At 42.5% G+C, this 27,937-nt stretch overlaps 1 protein-coding gene across 1 annotated transcript in view; it reads left to right on the forward strand.

The window, feature by feature from the left end:
• piezo1 (piezo-type mechanosensitive ion channel component 1) overlaps positions 1–27,937 on the forward strand; it is a 217,726-nt gene that overhangs the window by 43,249 nt on the left and 146,540 nt on the right. The window contains 1 exon segment of the mRNA XM_052028089.1: positions 15,160–15,255. Within this exon segment, the coding sequence (XP_051884049.1) occupies positions 15,160–15,255 (96 nt within the window).

Consider the following 27,937-nt stretch of genomic DNA (forward strand, 5'->3'; position numbering starts at 1 on the left):
TGTATCAAAGCTGTGAAGCAATTTACCAGTTGTCAAGTCTTAGACATTCAGAAGCGTTAAAAAACTATTAAAATGGATGTGTGTTTTTAAAATAAAATTTCACTAAAACAAATTAAATCATGTTCAAATTGTTAAAAACATTAAACAAAAATAAAATAAGTAATACCCTCTTTCGTCCATTTATGCTGAACTTCTGTGTGTGTTTGACACTTGGTCTCAATCTTCTCAATGCTATCCTCAAAGCACTTTTTCTACTTTGAGCCATCATGGACCAGGGATTCCATGAGTTGGTGGGAATGTTGCATTTTTTCCAGGAGACTTTGAGCACATGTTGCATTTCTTCCAGGAGGTTTTGAGGACATCCTTGAATCATTTTCATTGTCTGCCTGTAATTTCTTCCCACAAGTTCAGAATAGAGTGACTATTTTGGGAGTCTGGTATTGGGCACACATTGAGGTATCCTGCTCAATGGAAGCAGTTGAGTATAATTAGGGCCTTAATGCTGGGGATTTTTGCCAGGGAGAGGACAAGGACATGGATTTGTTTATACTGCAGAAGGATTTGAATGATTTTGTGGGGACAGTGTTGGTGGTATCTCTCCAGAACCCACAGGAGACTGCTATAGGTAGTCCAGGTCTCAGAAGTAGACAGGAGGGCAGAGATCTTTGTTACCCAGTAGGCCATGAACTTTATGTTGGGGTTCAGGTCTTGATCTTCAACACCCTTTCCCTCAGGTGGTCAAAGGTGCATCAAATGTGATGGTGAATTTCATTGTTCCCAAGATATGGGAAATTTTCCATTGACTTCATGGTCAGAGGATGTTTTTGTATCACGGGGCCAGGTGGCATGCGCACTGCAGCTCAACTTCTGGAATATTCAGGAATGGAGGGATGTAGGTGGAACAGTTTCCCATCAGTCCTGTGGATCAGTTCAACTCCAGCAGGAAGCTTGGTGGAAGTGAAGAGCAGCACTGTACTGATAAAGTGCTGTGATACTGATGCAACTGGCCAGCACTGAGATTGGGGGTTGTTGTGGGCCCTTTGGTTAGGATCTTGGCTTGCCTGCTATTGTGAAGTTTATGTACAATGGAGGCACATTTCTGCAGACGGGTGAATTTGAGAGTGTGCTTCCCAGTCCCTTTCAGTTGACAGGGCCAAAGGTATTATGAAATCAAAATGACTGAATGAAGGTCATGTCCACTGTGCCTCTAGATGGACAGAATCAGCACTGTAATTCGGGGATCAGCTATTTGGCCACTGGTGGGAGGTGGTTGAAGAGAACCCTGGAGATGACTTCCCCTGTGACTGACAGCAGCAAGACTCCTCTGTACTTGCTGCAGTCAGAATTATCTTCTTTCTTGAAGATACGATTACAGGATCTTGGAGGTGCTCTGATACATTCTCCTCTTTCCGGAAGTGGGCAATGAGATTGTGGATTTCTGATTGAACTTCTAAATTAAGGGATAACTTCAGAGGCAACTCTGAAGCCTTTGGCCACTTGACCAACAGGAGCCCAGACAATGTAGAACTCTGTCAGCACTCTGCTGGAGTGTCAGTGTTTGTGTTTGATGGAACCAGAATATAATGCAGAGCATGGAAACTGGATGATTTCCATTCTGGTTATGTTTGTCAATGTTTCAGTTGTTAGTGGTATGCTCTTCCAACCATCTTAACCAAGTATTTACACAGACTTAAAGAAAAGTGTAAACAAGGGAGGTTACCCCCATTTTCTTGTTCCTGTTCACTCGTTATATTTATTTATAATAAAAATTGCAAAACAAATTTCTGCAACTTTTGCTGGCTATGATTAAGTTTATGCTCTGTTTGATTGAATGTTTCATAGTGTGGTGAGCCCTGTGTATTTATGGTATTTACATTATACTTTGATTAAATATCATGCAATGTTGAATTCTACTGGGTGTATCTCATTTCAGAGGAAATGATTCATTTAAAAAGCACAGTATATTTGGCAGAAATATACTAATTTCTGTAATATAAATGACTACTACTGTCCAACATTAGTTTTGGTAAAGACCAGTTTGGATTCTACTCTGTGCGTGGGAAAAACTAAAATGATGGATAATTCAGCTGCTCAAATTATTTTTCTGAATGCAATTTTTGCATTTGCAAATTTGCATTTGCGTTTGTCTGCCAAAGGTGAATGATTGGCATTCACCTTTCCCTTTTTGGTGGCCTGATGGAGAAGTCCAGGATGCACATTCCCAAAGATCTTAAATTTAGGTCATGGTCTGAAGTGGGATAGTAGGTGTGGAGAAGGGCGAATAATCTCATATGTTTCAATAGTTTTTGTTGATTCGAAAATTAATCTTTGAAGCAAAGAACTAGGCGACAGCCAGTGATTCTATAAGAATAGAAGGAAAAATCATCAAAGCTGTTCAAAGAAAGCTTTGTTCCCCATAAGCTTGGTCATGATTAAAAGAACAAAACATATGGAACTGAAGGAAGGTGAAACGAATATTGACACTTCACAAGAAATAAAAAGCACAATATTCTCTATTGTGGATTTTCACATTTTTCTGACCGCAGGAGTACATTGTATAGACAGCAATCATCCTTCATAATGAAGGGAGAGATTAAGTTGATTGCGTCTGAAATCTGTGGAGTTTACAAGGAAAGTTAATCTTATTAGGGAGACACAAGAGACTGCAGATGCTGGCCGTTACAGAAACGTGGTTGCAGGGTGGAGATGATTGGGAATTAAATATCCAAGGGTATCAAATAATACAGAAGGATAGCCAGGAAGGTAAGGGAGGTGAGGTAGCACTCTTAATTAAGAAAGAGATCAGGACGATGGTGAGAGACGATATAAGATCTAAGGAGCAGAATGTTGAGTCCATCTGGGTAGAGATTAGGAATAATAAAGGGAAAAAGTCACTGCAGGGAGTTGTCTATAGGCCATTGAATAATGATATTACAGTGGCACAGTAATAATATTACATTCTTACATCTGATGCATGTAAGAATGGAACGGCAGTTGTCATGGGGGACTTTAACTTCCACATAGATTGGGCAAATCAAGTTGGTCGAGCCAGTCTTGAGGAGGACTTCATAGAATGCATCCGTGATAAATTTCTTGAATAGCATGTTAGTGAACTAGGGAAAATGCTATCTTAGATCTGGTCCTGTGCAATGAGATGGGTAAAATTAACGATCTTGTAGTTGGGCATCCTCTTGGAAAGAGTGTCCAGAGTATGATTGAATTTCTCATACAAATGGAGGGTGTAATAGATCTAAAACAACTGTATTATTCCTAAACAAGGGAGACTACAATGGGATGAAGAAAGAGTTGGCTAGTGTAAACTGGAAACACAAGTTATATGGTGGGCAGTTGAGGAACAGTGGAAGACCTTCCTGGGATGCATCCCAGGGTACTGAAAGAAATGGCAGAAGTTATAGCAGACACACTTGTGATAATTTCCCAAAATTCTCTGAAATCTTGGCAGGTCCCGGCGGATTGGAAGACAACGAATGTCATGCCACTGCTTTTAAAACGATGTAGGCAAAAGGCAGGTAACTATAGGCCAGTTAGCTTAACGCCTGTAGCTGGGAAAATGCTTGAAGCTATAATTAATTAAGGAAGAAATAGCGAGATATCTGGATAGAAATGGTTCCATCAGCCAGATAAGGCATGGATTCAGGAAGGGCAGGTCCTGTCTGACAAACTTACTGGAGTGCTTTAAGGATATCATGAGTGCAGTAGATAGACGGGAACATGTGGATGTTGTCTACTTTGATTTCCAGAAGGCATTCGATAAGGTTCCACATAAAAGGCTTATCCATAAGATAAGGATGCATGGAATTGTGGGTAATGTATTAACATGGATAGAGGATTGGTCAACCGATAGAAGGGAGAGAGTTGGGATAAATGGGTTTTTCTCTGGTTGGCAATCAGTGGTGAGCGGGGTGCGGCAGGGTGCAGAGCTGGGCCTGCAAATGTTCATGATATACATTAACTTTGGAAGATGGGACTGAGTGTAGCGTATCTAAGTTTGCTGATGATACTAAATTGAGTGGAAAAGCAAATTGTGTAGAGCATACGGAGAGTCTGCAGAGAGATGTAGATAGGTTAAGCGAGTGGGCAAGGGTCAGGCAGATGGAGTACAATGTTGGTAAGTGTGAGGTAATCTACTTTAGGAGGAAAAATAGAAGATCAGATTATTATTTAAATGGTGAAAGTTTGTAGCATGCTGTTGTGCAGATGGACTTGGGAGTGCATGTGCACGAATTGCAAAAGGTTGATTTGCAGGTGCAACAGGTTATCAATAAGGCAAATGGAATGCTGGCCTTCATTGCTAGAGGGATTGAATTTAAGAGCAGGGAAGTTATTCTGCAACTGTACAGGGTACTGGTGAGGCCGCACCTGGAGTACTGTGTGCAGTTCTGGTCTCCTTACTTGAGGAAAAATGTACTGGCTTTGGAGGCGGTGCAGAGGAGGTTCACCAGCTTGACTCCGGAGATGAGTGGATTAGCCTGTGAGGAGAGATTGAGTCGCCTGGGACTAGACTCGCCAGAATTCAGAAGTATGAGAGAGGATCTTATAGAAACATATAAAATTATGAAAGGGATAGATAAGATAGAGGCAGGAAGGTTGTTTTCACTGGTAGGTGAGACTAGAACTAGAGGACATGGCCTCAAGTTTCTTGGGAATAGATTTAAGATGGAGATGAGGAGAAACTGCTTTTCCCAGAGAGTAGTGAATCTGTGGAGTTCTCTGCCCAGGGAAGCAGTGGAGACTACCTCATTAAATATATTTAAGATACAGTTAGATAGATCTTTGCATAGTAGGGGAATTAAGGGTTATGGGGAAAAGGCAGGTAGGTGGATCTGAGTCCACGGCCAGATCAGCTATGATCTTATTGAATGGTGGAGCAGGCTCAACAGGCCAGATGGCCCTCTCCCGCTCCTATTTCTTAATGTTCTTAATCTGGAGCAACAAACAAACAAACTGCTGGAGGAACTGAGAGGGTTGAACAGCGGGTGGGGGGGAAAGGAATTGTTGACATTCTGGGTCAAAACCCTGCTGTTTGACCCACTGAGTTCCTCCAGCAGATTGTTAAGCTTATTAGGGGCTTGACAAGGTACGTGCTCAGGGATTGCTTCCTCTGGTGGGGCATTCTGGAACTAGAGGGTATAGTTTCAGGATAAGAGACCATCCATTTAACATTGATAAGAATGAATTTCATCTCCCAAAGAGTTGTGAATCTTTGGAATTCCCACCCTAAAGATCAGCAGAGGCCAAGTCATTAGTTTATTGAAGTCTGAGATAGATTTTTAGATTTTAATGGACTTGAGGGTTATGGGGATTGAGCAGGAAAGTGAAATTGAGGCCAAGAACAGATAGTCCATGAGCCTATTGAATGATGGAGCAGTCTTGCTGGGCCATGTGGCCTATCCCTGTCTATATTTCTGTCTTGCATTCTTGTCTGAGACTAAATTTAAGGATATATAGATCAATTATAGAGCTATGCCTTCCATTCTGCCTGGAACTGGCTACCTTGGCATGTACTTGGGATTAAGATTCAGTGTTCCTGCATTATGCAATGTGCTTACTCATAAGCAATAAATGTCATGCAGTACAGTTACAAAGTTAGAGATGTCATCTTTCAGGTGAGATGTTAAACCACTGTCTTGGCCTATCAAGTAAATGCATATTCTTGGTCAACATCATCCCTCAACCAACACCACCAAAATAAGTTAACTAGTTATTTTTCTCACTTCTGTTTGTAAGTCCTTGTGTTTGTATTGGCTGCTGATGTATGTGTTAGTCACTACATTTCACAAATAATTCATTGGCTGTGAAATGTTTTGGGATATCTGGAGACCATGAAAGGTACAATAAAATCTTCAGCTTTGCTTACTAAATGTTTTGGATCAGCAGAAGTAAAATCTTGTTTTAGTTTTAGAACAATTATTTCATACAGTTCTAACATTCGTACTAGCACCTGAATTGAGATGCATGGCAAAATACAAAGTTGGAATTCTATCTGGGGTGTTTATGGAAATTGTAGCTCAGTGCCATGCCACGTAGTGTATCTATTCCCAAGCCATTGGAAGTATCTCCAAACTTGTTGAAGCCTTGCTTTGTAGAAGGTGCTTCATAAATAAATAAGTTCAAGCCAGTCTAGACATGGTAAATATGCTGAACCTATTAAATATTTATTTTAAGCACAGTGATATACCATTGTTTTCTATTAATATGCAATTGTGTGATTCCAAGTCATGTTGGTTTGTGCATTTAAGGTTGCCCCCCCACAGGTTAATTATAAATGCATGGGTGTGAACTGCATAATATGACAGGCTGGACTGTAATTCCCATTGTTTCAGCAGTTCTTGGCGCCAGAGAACTTATTTCTTCCTACATTGATTCTATTCTTTCTCTTCTTGTCCAGTCTCACTTACATCCTTGGTACTTCTAACACGTGCTGCCACTTTAACAGTTTCCATAGCTCGATGGGCTTTCTTCAACCAATGATGTCCAGTTTTTCTGCACTTCTGCCCCAGACCAGGACAGCCTGAGGGTCCTTTATTTCTTCCTTGAACAGAAGCCCAACCTTCTCCATTTGGCTGGACTCTTCTCATATTGAATGACTGTGCCTTTAATTCCACTCATCAAATCAAAGCTGTAGCAGTGGGAACCTGCATGGGTCCAAACTCTGCCTGTCTCTTTGCAGAACAGTTCTTGTTTTAATCTTGTCCTGATTCCCTCCCTCAGTCTTTTTCAGGTACATTGACAAATGTATTGGTACAGTTTCTGCACTTGTGCAGAACATGAAAGCTTCAATCCCCAATGCTTCCTGCTTTCACCCTGCTCTTGCTTTCACCCGGGTAGATCTCTACTTCTTCCCTTCCCTTTCTCAACATCTCTGTCTCTAGCTCAGTGGATAGGTTAGCAATCATATTTGCTACAATTTAAACAACATACTTGTGAATCAGTGAACACCTGTATTGCCATGCAAAGTGAAGTTAGTTATTTGCAGCCTGTTGTTGATGTCTCTATTATCTCCAAGTTTCATTCATCATTATTATTTTTATTATTTGTAAGTCAGGCAGCATGTGGTGGCAGAGGGACAGTTGACATGTTGGCTTGAGATCTTGCACCAGTCCAGATGCATGGTCTTAACCCAAAATGTCAACTCTCCCTCTACCTCCACAGATGCTGCCTGATCTGCAGAGTTCCTCCCAGTAGTTTGGTTTTTCCTTCAGAATATTCCTCGGGGAAAACTCAGATATAGAACATTATCACCATTCCAGCTCTGACTGGAAACTTGAATAAACGGGAGGAAAATGTGTGCAGCTATTTTAAAAAAAAAACAAATTGTGAAAATTAGTATCTGGACAAATCTGGATCCTTACTGCACAGATGTTCACTGCAGTAAACAAGCACTGACAATGCTGGGATTTTCTGTTGCTTTCCACACAACTTCTTTTCCTCTAGCGTTATTTTACACAATTTTCATATTTAAGGATTTTTTGTTTAGTTTATGGATAATATACTACATTGTTCCTTCTAGTGACATTTACAAGCCACAAAAATGGCTTTAAATAAAAAATTATTTATTAATTCTTAACATTAATGAAACATTGGGATGTTAAATAATTAAAGCATTAAAGACAAAGTAAACCAGTGTGAAATAATTTCCTACAATAATCGATGTAAATTTAGTTCAACATTCCTTCTTTGCAGTATTTACCCAGGCATCCAAATCCTTGGGCTCTATGGGTGCTTTTTGTGCTTGTGCATGGTCTCCAACTCCTCTACATGAATGTGAATGCAGGATTTAAACAAAGCAGGTGTATTTTGAACAAAAAAAACAGTAAATTCTGGAAACACTCAGCAGGTCAGGCAGCAACTGTGGAGAGAAACAATTAATTTTTCAGGTTAATGATCACCAGCAGAACTTCCTGCACTTGCTGGTGATTGAGGGGAAACTGATTGGGTAGTCATTGGTCAAATTAACTCTGCCTATTTTTTGTGGACAGGGCGTATCTCAGGCAATTTTCCACTTTGTCAGATAGATGACAATGTTGCAGGTGTATTGGGACAACTTGTGTTAGAGAGATTGGGATGTTGTAATTAATGAAAGAGACACTTGACGCTTGTTATTTACTCATTCTTTTGGAACGTGGCCATTGCTGATAAGGCCAGCATTTATTGCCTATACCTACTTGCCCTTGAGAAGGTGGGGTGAACTACCTTCATGATCTGATGAAGTGCTTCTGGTGAAGGTACTCACAGTGCTGTTGGGAAGAAGGTTCTAGCATGGAGGCCCAATGATGATGAAGAAATGACAATGTATTCCCAGATCATGATGGTGTGCAACTTGGAGGGGAAGCTGGAGATGGTGGTTTCCCTGGTACTGGACGTCCTTGCCCATCCAGCCAATGAAGAATATTCCATCACACTCCCAATATGTCTTGTATATGAAGGAAAGGATTTGTGCTCTTAGAGGAGTGATTTGGCACAGATTTCCAGCTTACCTATTCTTGCAGCCACTTTATTTATGTGGCTGGTCTGTCTGAGTTTCTGTTTAGTGGTAACCTTACACTCTCACCCCAGGATGTTGATGGTGGGGGACTGGATGGGCTGCACTTATTTTATTTGGAGCTGAGGGGTATATGAAATTATGAATAGGGTAGATAGTAATGAACTTTTCCCCATGGCAGAGGTATCTAAGATCAGAGGGCATAGGTTTTAGCTGAAGACTAAAAGGTTTAGAGGGGATCTGAGGGGAATTTTTTCTTTGCCCAGTGGGTGGCTGCAGTCTGGAACACACTGCCTGAGAAGGTGCTGGAGGATGGTTCTCTTGCAACATTTAAGAAACATCTGGATGAGCACTTGAATTGCCGAAGCATAGTAGGCTACAGACTATGTGCTGGTAACTGGGATGGTCAGCATGAACATAAGCATGGTGTGCTGAAGGGCCTATTCTATCCTGGATGACTCCACGACAACCATCTTTCTTTGTGCAAGTTATGACTCCAGCCTTGATGTCCGTTGACTTCAGGTCACGGGGCTCTTTGATGCTGCACTTAGCCAAATACTGTCTTGATAATAAGGGCAGTCATTCTGGAATCCAGCTCTTTTGCTCGTGTTTGGATCAAGGCAATGATGAGGTCTGGAGCCAAGTGTTCCTGGCAAAACCCAAAATGAACATTGGTGAGCAGATTATGTTGTTTGGTAGCTATTTGAACTAAATAAAAAAAAACAGTTCTAAATAGGATTAAAGTTATCTCTGACAATTGCTTTGTGGCTGGTTTGTTCTGTTTCCTTGCCATTACTGTAGGTCCTTGAAAAAAGAGTAAGACTGTAGGCATATGCATATCTAAATGTACAGGTGAAATAGTCTTAATATTAACCTAAGCTATCTGGCAAGACAAGTGTGGAGGTCGGAGAAGAAGGGTGGGTGGCAGAGTTGTTATTAGTTCTTTTCCTTTTGAAAGGAGAATAACACTGTGTGCAATACAAAATCATGTCCTTCTTGTACCTGCTTCATTTTCCACAGCAAGTGAGGTTAAATTTGGGGTCTCTGTCTTTAGACTGTCTGCAGTTGTTGCTAATTGTATACTTTTTGGGTGTGCAATATATTTGATATTTCACAAAACACTAGTTAAGTCAAAGAAAGATGATGTTTACAGCGCAATAATGTGAACATTATTTCTCTACAAGTAAGAGCTGTGTTTTAGCTACAAGTCTAATTCATATAGGGAGTTTCAGATATTCAATGATAGTTTCTCTTTTTCTTTCTATGTAATGAATTGGGAACTGTTGAGCTTTCCCAGTTTTCAAATCTGATTAATGAGCTTCAGTCTGAACCATTGCAACATATGAAGTGCTGTTGTATCTTTAGCTGGCATCTGTGAGATTTTTCAGTGTGGAGTTAACACACTTTCCAAAAAGCTACTTAAGTTGTAAGGTCATTGTCATTTCATTACCTAATCAATTGTTTGATGCGCTGAGTACTTATAGGTTCTAGGGTACAGGGCGATTTCTTGAATTTTTGCTTTATTGAAAATGGACATAACATGTGGATGGAATTACTTTTAGTTGTACAGCGGGAGAGAGAAGGCTGTGTGCAACAAACAAAGGAATGTCTTACGACTCGCTCACATTTTCCATGAGAAGAAAAAAAAACCCTCCTCCCTGGTAGCTGTGCTTCCTGATTCATTTTATCATTTATGGCAGCCATAGGGCAGTGGAGAATTTTCCGTCTTCCTGCTCTGGATAAAAGACCCTTTAATTCTTGGGGTTATGATTGTTTTTGCCAATTTTCTTACTAAAATATATTTATGTCCTTGAATTATGTAGAAATATTGAGAACCGCAAATACCTGAAAGGCACTAAAACTCTGGATAAAATGCATTTTAAAAAAGTGTCACCAAAATCACACTGGGCTTCAGTGTAGATGCTTTGAATGTAACTGTGTGTTCTAATTGGTCCTTTGTTTACTTCCCCGGAATTACTTTTCTAGGGTGTGAAAATACTCACTCTTCCCATATGAATCTCTGTTTTTATAATGTGCTAAAACATATTTTTCAAATGATCAGGCATTTTAATCAACCCAAGATTGATCCTGTATCTTAACTGCTAAAGAAAAATGTCTCACTTAATTTTGAGATGGGTGATGACCAAACCTTTTAATTTATGGAGAGGGAGGGTTTTCCAGCTCGAGTACTGGCTTGGAGAATTGCTTTTGCAAACTTTTACATGACTGAAGAATGACTTCCATTCACAATGCCACTTGAATGGTCCTTGCTGATGTGAAAGCAAGAGGCACTCTTTGTGTAAAGATCTGCCTTTAAACAGTGGGCCTGATGTATGGAGAAGCTCAAAGTCTTGGGCTTGCCCCAGTCTGTCACTATAACAGTATAATGCCTTCTGACTTGTGCCTTGTAGATGGTGGAAAGGCTTTGAGGAGTTGGGGGATGAGTCACCCACCATAGTATGGACAGCCTCTGACCTGCTCTTGTAGTCCTGAGGCTGGTCCAAGTTTCTATACAATAACGACTCCCAGAATAGCAGTGGTAATGCCATTGAATTCCAGGAAAGGTGGTTAGATCCAAGCTTGTTGGACATAATCACTGATTGATACTTAATTGGTGTGATGAATTACAATTAATCAGATGATACGAATGTTGTCCAGGTCTTGCTGCACGTAAACATGGACTGCTTCATTACCTGAGGGGGCACTAGAATTGAATATTATGCAATCATCAGTGCATATTCCTACTTCTGGCCTTCATCAAGGATAGGTCATTGATGCAGCTGTTCAAGATATTTGTGCTGAGATGTTGCTGAAATATATGCCTGCAACAATGATCTGGAAATGGGATGATTCACCTCCAAAAGCCATAGATATGGCTCCAGCCAGTGGAGTGTTCTTCCCTTGATGCCCGTTGACTTTACTCTTACCAGGGATTCTTGGTGCCACATTCAGTCAAATGCTGCCTTGATGTTGAAGGCTCTCACCTCACCACTGGAATTTAACTCTTTGATCCATGATTGCACCAAGGCTATGGAGAGGTCCTTGCACAGGCCAAACTTGGGCAATTCTGAGCAGGTTATTGGGAAGTGAATGCTGCATAAGACACCTTCCGCCTCCTGTTTATGTTTGAAAGTAGACTGAAAATGCAGTAAAGGACCAGGTTGGATATGTTCTTTTATGATCGGGGAATAAATGAGAAGAGATTTGTGCACAGTCGAAGCCACTCTTCCGACAGAAGCCTTTGCTGATTTTAATACTCTAATAAGCCTTTGCTGTGCCTGGAAATTCAATGCGTAGTGCACTTTTTCAGTTCTACATGATTGAAAATCATTTTTTTATCCTGTTGTGAAACAGGGTAACAGCCATTCCTTGTTGTTCTGTGTCACAGTGGAAGTTGTACCTGGCACTTCTGGCCATGGGCCACCCTTGCACCTTGACGTGACTTCCACACTAGGCACATGAAATGATGTAATTCCCTGACAAATAATCCATTGGAGCACAGAGGGGGATCTTGGGCCACATTGTCCTGGGAGTGACCATCAATAGGTTCTCTGAGTCAGGTGAGTTCCTGATTTACCTTGCACACTTTAGCCTTTCTCTTCCTCTCACCTCGAAACTGGATCAACCCCCTCCTACTACCATGCTAATCTCCCTCCAGAATCTGGCATGCCCCCGTCCCTTCAGCACAACCATCCATCACAGGTATCCAGCGAATCTCATCCCTCTGGCCATACTTGTGCTCATAGCCATTGACCACCCTGACATGATCACCCACCACCTCGTCTCTGAACCAAACTTTGGAAGAAGGGCACATTTTCAGTGAAATTGCAGCTGATGTTTGCAGTGGAGAGCCAAGAACCAACAGTCATTGGTTATCTGCCACTGTACCCATCTTGTGCTTGTCACACTCTTTGGGTTCCCGGGCTAATACCTCATCAGTTAGTGTAAACTTGAAGAAAAAAAGTAGTCAAAATTCAAAGTGGCAGCCTGCTGGGTATGTGTCACACAGCATTGTTTCTTTATTATATGGATTTTTTAACCTCCAGTTTTGGCAGTACTATGCTAATAAAAAGTGCAAAGATTTTCTTTGTTAGATTGGTGAGTTTCATTGTGTATCATGGCAGTGATTTACACCACTTTTAGTTTATTATGTGTGATTTGCTTTTCCATCTGGTAGAGCTTGTCTGCTCATAAAATGAATGTTCAGCTCCACGAGCATTGAGAGAAAATCAAAGTACACTTAGTTCCACGTGTTTGCTTATGACACCCAGCTCCAGTGCACCCTCATCCCCTTGACCCATTCACTGCTCTGTCGTTATGAAAATTACACATGCCCAAGCCATGTTTTATTCTAAATATGTGGGGATTATACTCACAACTCCAGAGATTGCAATGCTGCTGCAAATTTTAAGGATAGCAAAATGGATGTGGAGATTTTACAATAAGGTAAAATGACTAACAAAAAAAACTGAAAGCTGCATTCTCAGCTTTAACTTGGCAACAGGGGTAGCAGAGGACTGGTTGGAGAATTATGGGAAAACTGGGCTTTTTCCCAGCTCCTTGAGGAACTGCAACCATTTTTTTTGTCGTAATTAGTAAAGGGAGACGGTACTTTGTTCAGTCTCATGCATAGGATTTGAATGACCAGGTGTATGACATAATTCTCCATATTTCTGTTGCGTTATAAACCACGACACTATTACCTTTTGGACCCCACCCCACCCAACCACTGACCTGTCCTACTATTATGGAGTTATAGAGAGATACAGCACATCAAGCACCAATTTTCATAATAGCCCTACCCTAACTGATTTTATTCTACTCACTTTCCCATCAACTCCCTCATAGATTCCACCAGTCATCTACACAGCAGGGCCAATTTACAGAGGCCAATTAACTTACCAACCTGCGTGTTATTGTGATTTGGGAGGAAACTGGAGCACCCAGAGGAAACCCACACAGTCACAGGGAAAATGTATGAACTCCACAAGTGGCACTGGTCAGGATTGAATCTGGATCATGGAACTATGAGCCACCACTGTGGGTACAGAAGCATTATAGCTCAGCAAGAAGACATTTGGCTAATTGAGCCTTTGGCAGTTCTTAGCAGAGCATTCCAGTCTGTTGTGTTCTCCATCGCCCTGTGATTTATTTTCTCTCAAGTGCCTATTCAATTCCCTTTTGCATGTCCTGATTGATTCTATTTCCAGCACCCCTACAGAGGGTGGATTCCAGATTATTACTATTCTCTGCATGAAAAGTTGTTCTGTTTTTTCTTCACAACCATCATGTGTCTTTTCCTCACATTAAATTAGTGTCTCCCTGTCAATGAACCAGCCAGAATTGGATTAGTTTCTTTCTATTGACCCTTTCTAAACCAGCATAATCTTATTTGTCTTCTTACTAAATCTCTTCTCTGCCATCTTTGCTACTTCTCTGCCCCACCGTCAAAATACCTCTACTTCATGCGTCACCTCAATGATGTATCTAAAAATGCACAACGTCAGGTTCCATGTGTCTACTCATTGCTCCCAACTCACTCATAGGCCAACTTTCTCCGCCCTTCCACGTGCTAGATGAGCAAAAATTTCTTTCAACTAAATGCTAGACATGGCAGCATAGATTTTTTATTTGAGAAACATTCTAAATGGCAGTGACTTTCTGAAATGACAGCCAAATCTGTTTTGTTTCTGAAGTTTAGAATATTAGTCTAAATGCAGAATATATTAGGTAATTGTTGGGTGCCTCTTCATTAGTGCTAGATGAAATGAATGGAAAGGAGAAACAATCTTTCATGGGTATTTTCTATTTACTAAAGGAGAGACTATCTTATGATACAGAATAAAATAGTAGAAAATAAACCAGTCTCTGCTATTTTCTGGAAACAAAGGATGCGTAGAACACTCTCAAAATAAGCCAGGAGGAATTTTATATGATTTATAAGCTAGATGTACATTGGAAAATATTCTAGTGTAAGTAAGCACATGGCTTCTTCCTCATCTCTTGAGCTGTGTAGTCAATGCAATAATGCAAAGTTGAACTCCTTGTTGATATTCTAACTTCTTGTAAACTGTTCTGTTGCAATAAAATGCTGATATTCTTCGAATGTTATAAAATTGACATTTTTTTTGCTCTGATAGTTTTGTGCTAAGAAAGGACTGTTTTCAAGTTTGATTCACAATGATGATGGCTGCCTGATGTCCTCGGTAATTATATGTGGGTGAAATTAATTGGTAGTATCATAAATGTGAAACCCTTGACGACAAATCAGCAAAGAGACTAAGGGAGAAATCTAAAATGCTTAAATCATTCCAGGGAATTGAATGTGTAGAGATGAGTACCATTAGTGATTTGAGAATTATGCAGGTGTTTAGTATTAGTATTACCAAGTGTGGATGAGCCAAGTAGCTGATATCAGCAAATGTTTCTTTCTGATAATTCTGCAGGAAGTGAAAGAGGGAGCAACACTGGAAGACAGTACTCAAATACAGATTGAACATTGCTGCCTTCAGTATCTTTTACCTTCTAACCTAATGACTATTGAATTTTGGGAGCAGTAACCTAATGTTGTCATGAATCATGTTGTATTTGCAAAACAAGTTTACGTAACATGTAGAAATTTGAATCTAAACTCATTTTCTGTTTTTCATTTACAGCTTGCCTCTTTCGCTACAATGCCTTGTCTCTGATTTACCTGTTATATTTGTTGCTGCTTCCACTGTTCTTTGGTCCCAATGAACACACTGTGAGAGGTAAGGTATGATTATTTGTTACTTTTTTAATATATGACTGTCACTAAAAAATTACAGGAACTCTGGGATCGGCTAACAAGTGGCTTATTGAATCAAATTTTAAATACTCTGAAATTGAGAAGAACATAATTGAATTTTCATTGACTGGAAATAAATTATAATCCAAGTGCTGATCCATCATTTGGTGACAGATGAGTAACAGAAGCTGTAAAACTATATTTTAAATAACTCAGCAATTGAGGTTAAGCTCATTCGAGTTTGGGTTGTTGTGGGCATGATATTTTGATCTTGAGAACAAAGATTCAAATTAGTTTGAAGTGTTTCACAATAGTATAAATGTACCTAGTGATATCAAATGGTAAGTCTGTGCAGTTCGTGAAGTCTCAAGTGAAAAACAGTCTGTTCAATAGTCTTTTAATTTATTTTTAATTAATTTAACAAAAGAAATTGCTAAGATCTTATATTTTAGCAATGTATCAAATTTCAACATGGCGTTGCAGTAGTGCGATAGGATCTAGACATAAATTAGCATATAATTGCTTCAGATAACATCTTAAATATTTTCCCTGAAAATGCATTGTCCACAAAGAGAGTACAAATGCTTTGTAAAAGCATGAGTATGCTTGGATTAATACATGCAGTGTAGTTGCTCTTTCAGAGATTTATATTGGAACTTGCTGCAACTATTATGTTTCAAAACTTTTGCTTGGCTTTTCAGGTCATAATATATATTACGTATATTTCAGATGTAATTAACATATCCACTTGAAATCATAAATGATGTATTTAACAATGAATCTCATTGTATAATTACTGGTACTTAGTGACACAATGGGCAATCATTTTATGGATCAAAGCCCACTTAAAGGAGACTGTTGTGGAAAAATTCCTTTCATCTAGTTTGCACAATGAAAGTTCTGTCAATGTGCCAACCAGCTCCGAGGGCAGTGTTGCTTTACACATTTTAACATTATTAATCTTGTAATAATGCAGAACTGCCAAGTACAGTTACTATTTAGAAGCTCTTACTGCCATGGTCTAATGCAGTTTTAATTCTTCTGCATTCACATGGTTGCTTGAAAATGTGTCTCTAATTTCATTTTATTTTTTGGAGGTGTACATCACGTTCCTGGTCTTTATGTGCATCAGCATGAATTTTCACCTTTGTGAACTCATCCTTTAGGATCTCTTCCTTTTGTACTTTTCTTCATTTTGATAAATTATAGTTATACCGTGCTATGAGGTTTCATTCACCTGAATCTAATTTAGACTTTCCTAAAATGGTTGCTGAGGGTGATGCATCTTCCCTTTGTTAATTTTGCTGTAGCGGTGTCCTACTCCCTGCCTTGCCATCAGTAGGTTGCAGAACTACCACTTCAAATGCAAAGTAAACCTGCCTCAAAGTTGAGTCCATTTATTTCAACCTCTGTACTCGTGATACTCCCAGTCATCCTACCCGGTACTGAAAATTAACTATTACAAATGGGGAGTCTGAATTCTTTGGATTTAGGAGTTTTAAAATAAAAGTTAAATCCAATCCCTTTTCTCTCTTTATTAGTTTATTAATTTTGATTTTGATTGTGTTTATGGCTATTTATACATGGCTTTTGTCATTGTTGAAGATATTTCAGATTAAGTCAGTGTAAGCATTGGGTCAAGTTTTAGCAGGGGCTTTGCAGCAACAGTGCTTCCCATTGTCTTCCACATCTTCCTGGGCACTTCATGACCCTCCTGTGGTCTCCTCAGGGATTGGCCTCTGGGTAACAGAAATGTGGAGGGTATGGCAAACAATGACGTATGGAGTGCTCAGGAAAGTAACCATAGACTGCTGGAGGGTGGTCCAGACACAAGAATATTTCAGGATGACAATGGTTTTGTTATGGTAATGGTCTTGGAGTCACCACGACCCCTGGGCAATCCTGTGTGATTGTAGGTAGGAGAGTGTGGAGGAGAATTTAGGATTAGTATAACATGAACCAATCAGTCTGGGTTTTACTGCCAACCCAGTGTCAATTCAGAATCAGATTTATTGTCACTGACATATGACATGAGATTTGTTGTTTTGCGACAACAGTACAGTGGAAAGACATTAAAAATCTATAAAACACAAAAATAAATAAGTAATGTGGAAAGAACAGAGTTAAAAGATTGATATAAGATCTGAGAGCAGATACCCTAGCATAAATGATCCATGTCTGTCACTGGGCTCATGGGGGAGTCCAGCAGCAGAGTTCAACATGGAAAAGGCCAGGGGAGCTGGGCTGATAAGCCTGGGAAAATGCAGCAGTCTGGTCATGAACTGTGTGCATTTCCCAGCAGAATCTGCCTGTTGCCAGGAAGCTGGACACAGTGATGCATTCATGTATACACAGAAGCAGAGCTTTCAAGGAAAGGAACCTTGTTATAAACCATGTAGGTTTGTGACAGCAGCATGCAGAACAATGTGTGTAGTCAATTATGTCCCACACGTGGACAGATCCAGAAATTGTTGTTGAACCTGAGACCTCGATCCTCCTGGCTGATGATCTAAATGGGAAAGATGATGTTGTGGCGGCTGCTACCGCGATGTGAAAGCAAGGCACTAGTTGGTGGGCTGCAGAACAAAAACTGATTTATTTTCCCGCCTTGCGCTGGCCTTTTAAGAGGAACAGTTCCCGCCCACCAAAAACGGAAATGACATATGCGCTACATCATCAAACTTTTCCCGTGCGCGGATTCTCTCCGTTGCTCGGGGAAGACGAAGGCCCAACGCCACCTTGGGCCTCGCCGCTCCGACAACGCGCGACCCGACTGCCGAGCCAGTTCACTTGCTCGGACGGTGAGTCGCTACACAACCCCTCTTCCCCCCCCACCCCCCCCCCAGAACCGGCGATACAGTCCCCAAGGTTCACGAGTGTGCTAGCTGTTGCTTAAGAGGTTGGCCTCTGTGTCGCAGTGTTAGGACCTCGACCAGTTGTTGTAGATCTAAATGGGCTGGTTTGAGGTGGTCTGTCGTGAAAACCTCTTCCTTGCCCCCAGTGTCCAAAATAAAGGTGGACCCATTATTCCTGATCGCCTGGAACAGCCCCTCATATGGTCGTTGCAACGGTGCCCGGGGTGTGCCCCTGCGAATGAAAACGAACTTACAGTCTCGTAGTTCCTTGGGCTCACAGGATGGGGCTTGACCATGCCGCGAAGTGGGAATCGGTGCCAAGCTGCTGAGCCTCTCACGCAGTCTTTCCAGGACTGCTGTGGGTTGTTCCTCTTGGCCCCGAAGGGTGGGTATGAAATCCCCTGGGATGACCAGGAGCACACGGTACACGAGTTCAGCTGAAGAAGCGTGGAGATTTTCCTTGGGGGCAGCGCGTATGCCGAGCAGGACCCAAGGCAGTTCGTCGACCCAGTTAGGACCTTCCAGGCGGGCCATCAGGGCTGATTTCAGATGGCGGTGGAAACGCTCCACCAACCCGTTTGATTGAGGGTGGTAGGCTGTGGTGGTGTGCAGCTGCGTCCCTAGCATGTTCGCTAATGCAGACCAGAGGCTGGAGGTAAACTGGGTGCCCCTGTCTGAAGTGATGTGAGCAGGAACACCAAAACGCGAGATCCAAGTTGTGAGCAGCGCCCGAGTGCAGGAATCAGTCGTGATGTCGGATAGAGGGGTTGCCTCTGGCCACCTCGTGAGCTGGTCCACGATGGTAAGGAGGTACCGGGCTTCTCTTGAAACTGGCAGGGGACCAACGAGGTCGGCATGGATGTGGTCGAACCTTCTATGGGTAGGCTTGAACTGCTGTGGCCGGACCTTGGTGTGACGTTGGATTTTTGATGTCTGGCAGTGCAGACAAGTCCTGCCCCACTCACTGACCTGTTTGCGCAGGCCATGCCAGACGAACTTGCTGATGACCAGTCGAACAGTTGATCTGATGGGTGCACCAACCCGTGTACCGAGTCGCAAAAGCGTTTCCGCTAGGCTGCAGGAACTATAGGGCAGGGCTGACCTGTTGCGATGTGGCAAAGGAGGGTCTGCTGACCTGGACCGACTAAGAAATCTTAGAGCTGCAGGCCCGAGACTGCGGTTCTGTAGCTGGGCAGCTCGTCGTCGACTTGCTGTGCGTCAGCCAGGGCCGTGTAGTCAACACCCAGGGACAGGCTGTGGATGGTCGGTCTGGAAAGTGCGTCAGCAACGACGTTGTTCTTTCCGGAGACATGTTGGATATCCGTTGTGAATTCGGAAATGTAGGACAGATGTCGCTGCTGACGAGCTGACCAGGGATTGGAGACCTTGGAGAAGGCGAAGGACAAAGGCTTATGGTCAGTGAAAGCGGTGAAAGGCTTGCCTTCTAAAAAGTACCAAAAATGCTGGACCGCTAGGTACAGCGCTGGAAGTTCCCGATCAAAAGCGCTGTATTTCAGTTCGGGTGGTCTAAGGTGCCTGCTGAAAAATGCCAAGGGTTGCCAATGGCCTTCGGTTAGTTGTTTCAGTACTCCACCAACCGTGGTGTTGGATGCGTCGACCGTGAGGGCGGTTGGGACATCTGTCCTAGGGTGTACCAGTATCGCGGCATCTGCCAGGGCGTCCTTGGCCTTAACGAAGGCAGCCGCAGCCTCATCGTTCCAGGCGATGTCCTTGCCCTTGCCCGACATCAGCAAGAACAAAGGGCGCATGATACGGGCTGCTGCAGGGATGAACTGATGGTAAAAGTTGACCATCCCCAAGAATTCCTGCAGGCCTTTGACTGTGTTGGGATGGGCAAAATGGTGGATAGTGTTTACCTTGGTGGATAGGGGTGTTGCTCCTTCTCTGGTGATTCTGTGGCCGAGGAAATCGATAGAGTCAAGTCCAAATTGGCACTTGGCTGGGTTGATAGTGAGGCCAAAATCATGGAGATGGGAGTACAGTTGGCAGAGGTGGGAAAGGTGTTCTTGGTGGTCACGACTGGCGATTAGTATGTCATCTAAGTAAATGAACACCAAGTCCAGGTCTCAGCCTACCGCGTCAATCAGCCGCTGGAAAGTCTGCGCGGCGTTCTTAAGGCCGAACGGCATTCGAAGGAATTCAAAGAGGCTGAATGGAGTGATAAGCGCAGTTTTGGGGACGTCGTCAGGGTGGACCGGGATTTGGTGGTATCCCCGGACGAGGTCCACCTTGGAGAAGATGTGGGCCCGTGTAGGTTCGCCGCGAAGTCCTGGATGTGAGGGATGGGGTAGCGGTCCGGGGTGGTGGCGTCATTCAGCCTGCGGTAGTCGCTGCAGGGCCTCCACGCGCCGGTGGCTTTGGGGACCATGTGCAGGGGTGAGGTCCAGGGGCTGTCTGGCCTGCGAATGATCCCCAGCTCCTCCATGCGGCGGAACTCTTCCTTTGCCAGATGGAGCTTGTCTGGAGGTAGTCGTCGTGCTTGGGCATGAAGGGGTGTCCCTGAGGTAATGATGTGATGCTGCACCCCGTGTTTGGGCATCGAACTTGTAAACTGAGGCGCCAAAACCAATGGGAACTCAGCTAGGAACTTGGTGAACTCGTTGCCAGACAGGGAAATGGAGTCCAGGCGCGGGGCTGGTAGTCTGGCTTCTCCCAGGGGGTAGGTTTGGAAAGTTCTGGAGTGCACTAGCCGCTTCCCTCGCAGGTCGACTAACAGGCTGTGGGCCCGAAGGAAATCGGCTCCCAGGAGTGGCCGGGCGACGGCGGCAAGGGTAAAGTTCCAGGTAAAACGGCTGTTGCCAAATTGTAATTGAACTGTACGGGTACCAAAAGTCTGTATCATTGTGCTGTTTGCGGCATTGAGTACAGGACCTTGTTGCCTGTTACGAATGTCGCGGCCGGTCGGGGGCAAAATACTGACCTCTGCTCCAGTATCGATGAGGAAACGACACCTGGACTGCTTGTCCCGAACGAATAGGAGGCTGTGTTGGCGGCCAGCCATCGTAGCCATCGGTGGCTGGCCCTGGCGTTTCCCTGAAACTTGCAGGGTGGGTGGCATCGACAGGTCTCCGCACCCCATCTCTGATGGTAGAAACACAGCTGGTCGCCAGTGTCGTCGTTTGTGCTTCTGGGGTGTGGTCGTTCGATTGCTGGGACTGGTTTAGGTAGGCGTTGGGCTCGCGGCCCGGCGATTTGGCCGACGGACGACCTGCTCTCGCATTTGGCCTTCCACAGGACATCTGCCTGGGCAGCTACCTCACGTGGGTTGCTGAAATCGGCGTCAGCCAACAGCAGGTGAATGTCATCGGGTAGTAGTTCAAGGAAGGCCTGTTCAAACATTAGGCAAGGCTTGTGTCCCTCAGCCAAGGCCAGCATCTCGTTCATTAGGGCTGATGGGGATCTGTCCCCCAGGCCGTCGAGATGAAGCAGGCGGGTGGTGCGCTCGCGACAGGAGAGGCCGAAGGTCCGAATAAGAACGTCTTTGAAAGCCGGGTACTTATCCTCCTCCAGAGGAGACTGGATGAAGTCTCCAACCTGGGCGGCTGTCTCCTGGTCCAGAGAGCTGACCACGTGGTAGTACTTTGTGGAGTCAGAGGTGATCTGCCGAAGTTGGAATTGTGCTTCAGCCTGGTCAAACTAGATGCTGGGCTGAAGCGTCCAAAAGGTGAGCAGCTTGAGTGCCACTGCATTGGCTGCTGCGTTGTCGTCCATTGTGCAGGTCCAAAATCCGTTTGGACCGTCTGGGTCACCAATGTGGCGGCTGCTACCGCGATGTGAAAGCAAGACACTAGTCAGTGGGCTGCAGAACAAAAACTGATTTATTTTCCCGCCTTGCACGGTCCTTTCAAGAGGAACAGTTCCCGCCCACCAAAAATGGAAATGACGTATGCGCTACGTCATCAAACTTTTCCTGCGCGCGGGTTCTCCCCGTCGCTTGGGGAAGACTAAGGCCCAACGCCATCTTGGGCCTCGCCGCTCTGACGACGCGTGACCCGACCGCCGAGCCGTTTCGCTTGCTCGGATGGTGAGTCGCTACAATGTCTACGAATCCGGTTGACTGCTGAACATATTTTTATGCTACAAAGCGGAATTTTTTTAAAGGACCCTGTCTGCACTTGGCAATTACGTGCTGATTATGCTGGTACACCCCTTCTGGATTTTCAGTCCAGAAATTCTGTGAATATAGCACACGTCAAGGCTGCTGGGTATGTGTAGTGATGCCAGATGACATACAGAGCTTGTTCTAACATCACTTACTCTAAATTCTATTGTACATCTGAGGCCTGTAAATTGGGAAGGCTTCAGCCACTGAAGTAGGTCTTGACCAGAGGATGGAATAAAGTGCTGAATGGAAAAACTCACTGACAGCTCATATACAGCATTGGCTGCAAAGTATGACAGCTGCTCTGGCAGGCTTTCGCTATTGTAGGAGATTGCAAGAGAATAATTTCTGTAATAAGCCAGATGGCCTCTTGATTTGGGGAAAATACAGCATGTCCATTATTTTTTACTTGAGAATAAATTGGACTGATTTGAACTAAATTTCAATTAAAACTGTCACTGCATATGTTGCACTCTCTGTGAACTGAAGCAACTTTGAGTTGAATCTTACTAGTCTAAATTATTGCCCATTCTGTCCCCATGTCTGCACTTACCAGGTCCAGGTGCAGAGGGCCCACCTTGCTACCCTGAGGTATCCTGGACTCTAGCTGCATGGCCTGAATGGCTGCAGAACCTCTGGTGGCGTTCTCAGGAAGCCCTGCCCTCAAATGCCAATGAAAACTTTGATAGGTGGCAAAGCCCAACCCAGCTTTGCTGATTGTCATTGCTATTGGGGTATTTAATAGTTGTTTTTTAATGTTTCTGTTCAGAAGCATTTAAAAACTATTAAAAATGAAGCAAGTAATTAAGAAAATATTACAATTATTCACATTTTTTTGAAACATCAAACAAAATTAGTTGAACAACCTAGAACAGATAAAATATTTAAATCATTAAATGAAACCAAAGCAACTTGCTGTCCCTTCTACTTGATATCAGTAACCCTACAATCCCCATTGAAATCACTTGGATTTTGTGCTGGTCCAACCAGGTACATGATCCAACAAGTGTTTCTCTAGTGTAAATGCTGGGGAACTCAGTGAGAACAGCTCTGCCTCTACACTGTATGTGGAGTCAAACAGAAGGGTGAACTGACAGCTTTGGTATTCCATATCCATCAGTAAGTTTGACCATATTTGGGCAGAAGTCCTGGACGATGTCATTTAAATATGTGAATGGCAATAACTTTGTTTTAAGCTAGGCTATGGCATAAGCATAAATTGACCACAGTGAGTCTGCTCTTGCACATAAAACATGGGACCCACTTACATGGAGCAACATTTGTCACTGAACCGAGTATGTTATGTAAGGAAAGATCTGAATTATTAACTGTAAATAGGAACTAAAGCTCGTAATGCATGATAGTTGTTAGATTAGATAGTGCATGTCTCCTGTAATTGTACAAACCTTTGTTTAAAGGTAAGATTATGATCTGGATTTCCCAGAATGGACCTACAACTTGCTCTTGCCAACTGAGATCCCCATTCCTCTGAACACCTTCTCTGGATTCACATTGATTGGTCAGCCCAGGTGCCTTCAAAGGGTCTGCAGAAAAGCCCTAAATGATGGTAGAGCCGTAATGAACATAATATGGTTATGTGAGTGAGCCAGAATAAGCCCTACTGACAAAACTCCTCCAGAAGGTTCTGACGTGAAAAAGCCCACCAGCTTTACCATCTGTCAAATGGTCAACATTTTTCACTGTTCAGAACTTTTCTGGCAGTTGGAGGGAGTCATATGATAACTTTTAAAAGTGTAATGAACAATTAAGCTAAAAATTGAAAATAATTTAAAATTTTTCAACTTGAGTATTTTAGTTAATTAGAAATATTAAATGAAAGACAAATACTTTTAAGAAGTGGAACTTAGCATATTCCATGCTTTCCCCCCCCCCCCCCCCCCCCACAGTCTTGCAAACTCCAGTCAACTGAATGTTGGAGTCTCTTACAAATACTTGCGCTGAGAAATGCTAGTAGTTATTTTGTTGGACTGCTGGCAAAACCCACTAAAATCTAGCCCACCTTCTAAAGAACTTGTTTTTTACTTGCTCATAACTGAGTTATGAAATGAATTTTGTTGAGTTTGCTTTTTTTGATGAAACGTTCAGCAGCAGGAAGCTACATTAGAGTGTGTTTTGAAAGTTTTCATAGTGTCTCATGACACATTCACGTTTGCATTTTCCTTTAACAAGTTGGAATTTTTATGACTTTAAGACATTTTTCAAGATAACCTGCAATTTTTTTTACAATATTGTAAAGAAATATGTTTGGTTCCAAATATTTTAATGTTTTTGGTTGTGTTTATTTTAAGTGTAACTTGACCTTTATTGGTAGCACAGGATGCATAAAACTAATGGTTTATGGATTTAATTTTCAGTCCTTTAAAATCAGCAAAATTAATGATTCATTTTCCAATGGAATATTTCAGAAAGTAAAAGCACTTTCATCAACTCCTGTCATGCTGCTCCACTTGGATTGGAATCCAAAACCCTCCTACTTCTAAAATGCCCATTTTGCAGGTGGAGGTAAATTTTCTGCAGGTAGTAGGAAAGAACAGAAAAATCAGCCCATGAATTGCTCTCATTTGTACCAGGACTTGGATAACTCCAATTCAGCTGAATGATTTAGACCAAGAAAATCATTAAATTTATAATATCATAGCAACCCTCTCTAATGGATCCCTTCCTTTACCATTCATCCTACCTGGTCACTTTTCTTGCCATCATAATTAAAGACAGCTCAAGGAGTATGGAATTGAAAGCTCCTTGTTTTTTAACAGACTAGATTATACAGACCAGGCCTCTACTTCTGAGAGTTCAGCTAAATACAAGGCACACAAAACTTTTAGGGTTTGACAGTGTAGATGCAGGATGATTTTTTTTTTCTCCTGGCTGTGGTGCCTCAGAATAAGAGGTCAGACATTCAAGACTGAGATGAGAAGAAATTTGTTTCCTCAGATGTTGGTGAATCTTTGGAATTCTCCATTGTGATGACTTAATCGTTGAGTCAATTCAGGACAGAGATGGATATGTTTCTGGATATTCAGGAAATCAAGGGATATGGGAGAGCGGTGCAGAGGTAAATGATCAGACAGGATGTTATTGGAGGGTGCAGCAGGTGTGAGGGGCTGACTGGCCTACCCTGCTTCTATTTCTTGGTGTAGCTCAAACGCTATCTATATATTCGCCAATGACACCACTGTTGTTGGCAGAATCTCAGATGGCGATGAGGAGGCATTCAGGAGTGAGATAGATCACAACAATAGCCTTGCACTCACTGTCAGCAAGACCAAGGAACTGATTGTGGACTTAAGGAAGGGGAAGTCAGGAGAACACACACCCGTCCTCATCAAGGTGTCAGCAGTGGAAAGGTGAGCAGCTTTGAGTCCCTAGGCATTAACATCTCAGAGGATCTATCTTGGGCCCAACACATTGATGCAATCACGAAAAAGGCATGCCAGCAGTTCTACTTTGTTAGATGTTTGAGGAGATTCGGTATGTCACCAAAGACTCTTGCAAATTTCTACAGATGTACGGTGGAGAGCATTCTGACTGGTTGTATCACCACCTGGTATGGAGGCTCTGATGTGTAGAATGGAAAGAGGCTGCAGAGGGTTGTAGACTCAGCCAGCTCCATCATGGGCACTACCCTCCCCGCCATTAAGGACATCTTCAAGAGGCACTGCCTCAAGAAGGCAGCATCCATCATTAAGGACCGTCACCACCCAGGACGTGCCCTCTTCACATTACTACCATCAGGGAGGAGGTACAGGAGCCTGAAGACCCACACTCAACTTTTCAGGAACAGCTTCTTCCCCTCTGCCATCAGATTTCTGTACGGTCCATGAACACTATCTCATTATTCCTCTTTTGCACTATTTTTTTGATTTTTGTAACACAGTAATTTTTATGTCTTTATTGTCTTGCACTGAATTGCTGCCACAAAACAACAAATTTCACGACATATGTCAGTGATAATAAATCCAATTCTAATTTAATGAAACAGATTTGGAAAGTGTTGTCAGAGTTACCTAGCTGAGTAACACAGTACATACTTTTAGATGATACACAGTACAATAGTATTGGAGGGAATGAGTGTTTAGGGTGATGGATGGGATAACAATCTTATTGGCTGTTTGGACCTTAATGGCATTGAGCTTCCTCTGTTGTTGGAGCTGCACTCATCCATTCACGTGGCGAGTACTCCGTCACACTCCTGACGTGCCTTGTAGATAGTGGAAGGTTTTGGGGTATCAGGACTTGAGTCACTCACTGCAGGATGCCCAGTTTCTGGCCTACTCCTGTTGCCGTGGTATTTATGTAACTGGTCCAGCTGAGTTTCTGGTCATTACCGACACCACATAATTTTGAGGGTGGGAGACTCATCAATGATTATGCCATTAAACGTCAATAACAGATGGTTATACATTCTAGCTGGATATAGTCATTGCCAGGCATTTGTGTTGTGTGAATGATACATATCACATCTTGTCTCCACTGTGTCTTGCTTTATACCATTTTTGTAAATATTTTCTGTGGATTTCGTTTACCACAATCTCAGCAAATATTAGACCTGCTAATATCCCTTATTACTTCCATCTACTCTGCTTACAATGATACCTATCATTGGGACATCAATAAAATTGGAGAGGTGGCTTTTTGTCTCATCATCTAAGCCATTTATAAAATCTGTTGAATAGTTGAGGCCCCAACCCAAATCCCTGTGTCATATCCTGGGCATTATCTCTACTCCTTGTCTCCTGCTGCCAATCCAATTTCTTGACCAGGTCAAATAATTTGTCTGCAATTAAATGAACTTCAAATTTTGCTACTGCCCACTTCTGACAGACATTTATCAAATGGCTCCTAGAGGTCCATGTAAATCATAACCAGTGACATGGCACTGCCCACTATTTAGGTGATTTCCACAAAATATTCAAACAGGTTTATAAAATATGACTTGCCCTTTATGGATGTAATATTTTTAAGGTGTTCAGTCACGCTTTCCTTAATTGTAGAAACTAATAGTTTCCAGCAGCAGATGTCGAGCAAATTCATTGATTCCCACTTGCTGTTTTCTTGAATAGTGGAATGATTTCTTTCAGATTGGAAAATTGCACAATAGTTCCAGAACCTAGAAAGATTGTACTTGGAGCATCTGGAATGTTCCAACTTGGAAACAGTCTCCTTCTGTGCTGTAACAATTCTATTTAGCCCATTTGAGTCTGTGCCGGTTCCTATTAAAGCAATCCCATCAATTCCATTCCACCACTCTTTCCCCAGAGCCTGACAAATTATTTTCACTCAACTGACCATCTAATTCCCTTTTGAAAGCCCTTTTGACACCATTCCATCACCGTGCAGGCAGTGATTTCCAGATCATGGTTGTACTCTGTAAACAAAGTAAGTTTTTCTTCACATCCCACTTTACCTTTTGCACAAAGTTTTAAATATGTGCCCCTAGCCTTGAATCATGTTCTAACGAAGCAGCCTCTCATTATCTACCCTATCCTGACCAGTCATCATCTTGTACATGTTTATTACATCTCATCTCAATCTTTTTCATTTAAGATCCTGATTTGGAAACCATCTGGTCAAGTGGTGTGTCACTCTTCAATGCCATCATATTCTTTCTTCCTTTTATTTTGCTTGCATGAATTATGGTGACTGTGTCACTAGTACTTTCCTTG

The sequence above is a fragment of the Pristis pectinata genome, chromosome 13, assembly GCF_009764475.1.
Source record: "Pristis pectinata isolate sPriPec2 chromosome 13, sPriPec2.1.pri, whole genome shotgun sequence".
Classification (NCBI taxonomy): Eukaryota; Metazoa; Chordata; class Chondrichthyes; order Rhinopristiformes; family Pristidae; genus Pristis; species Pristis pectinata.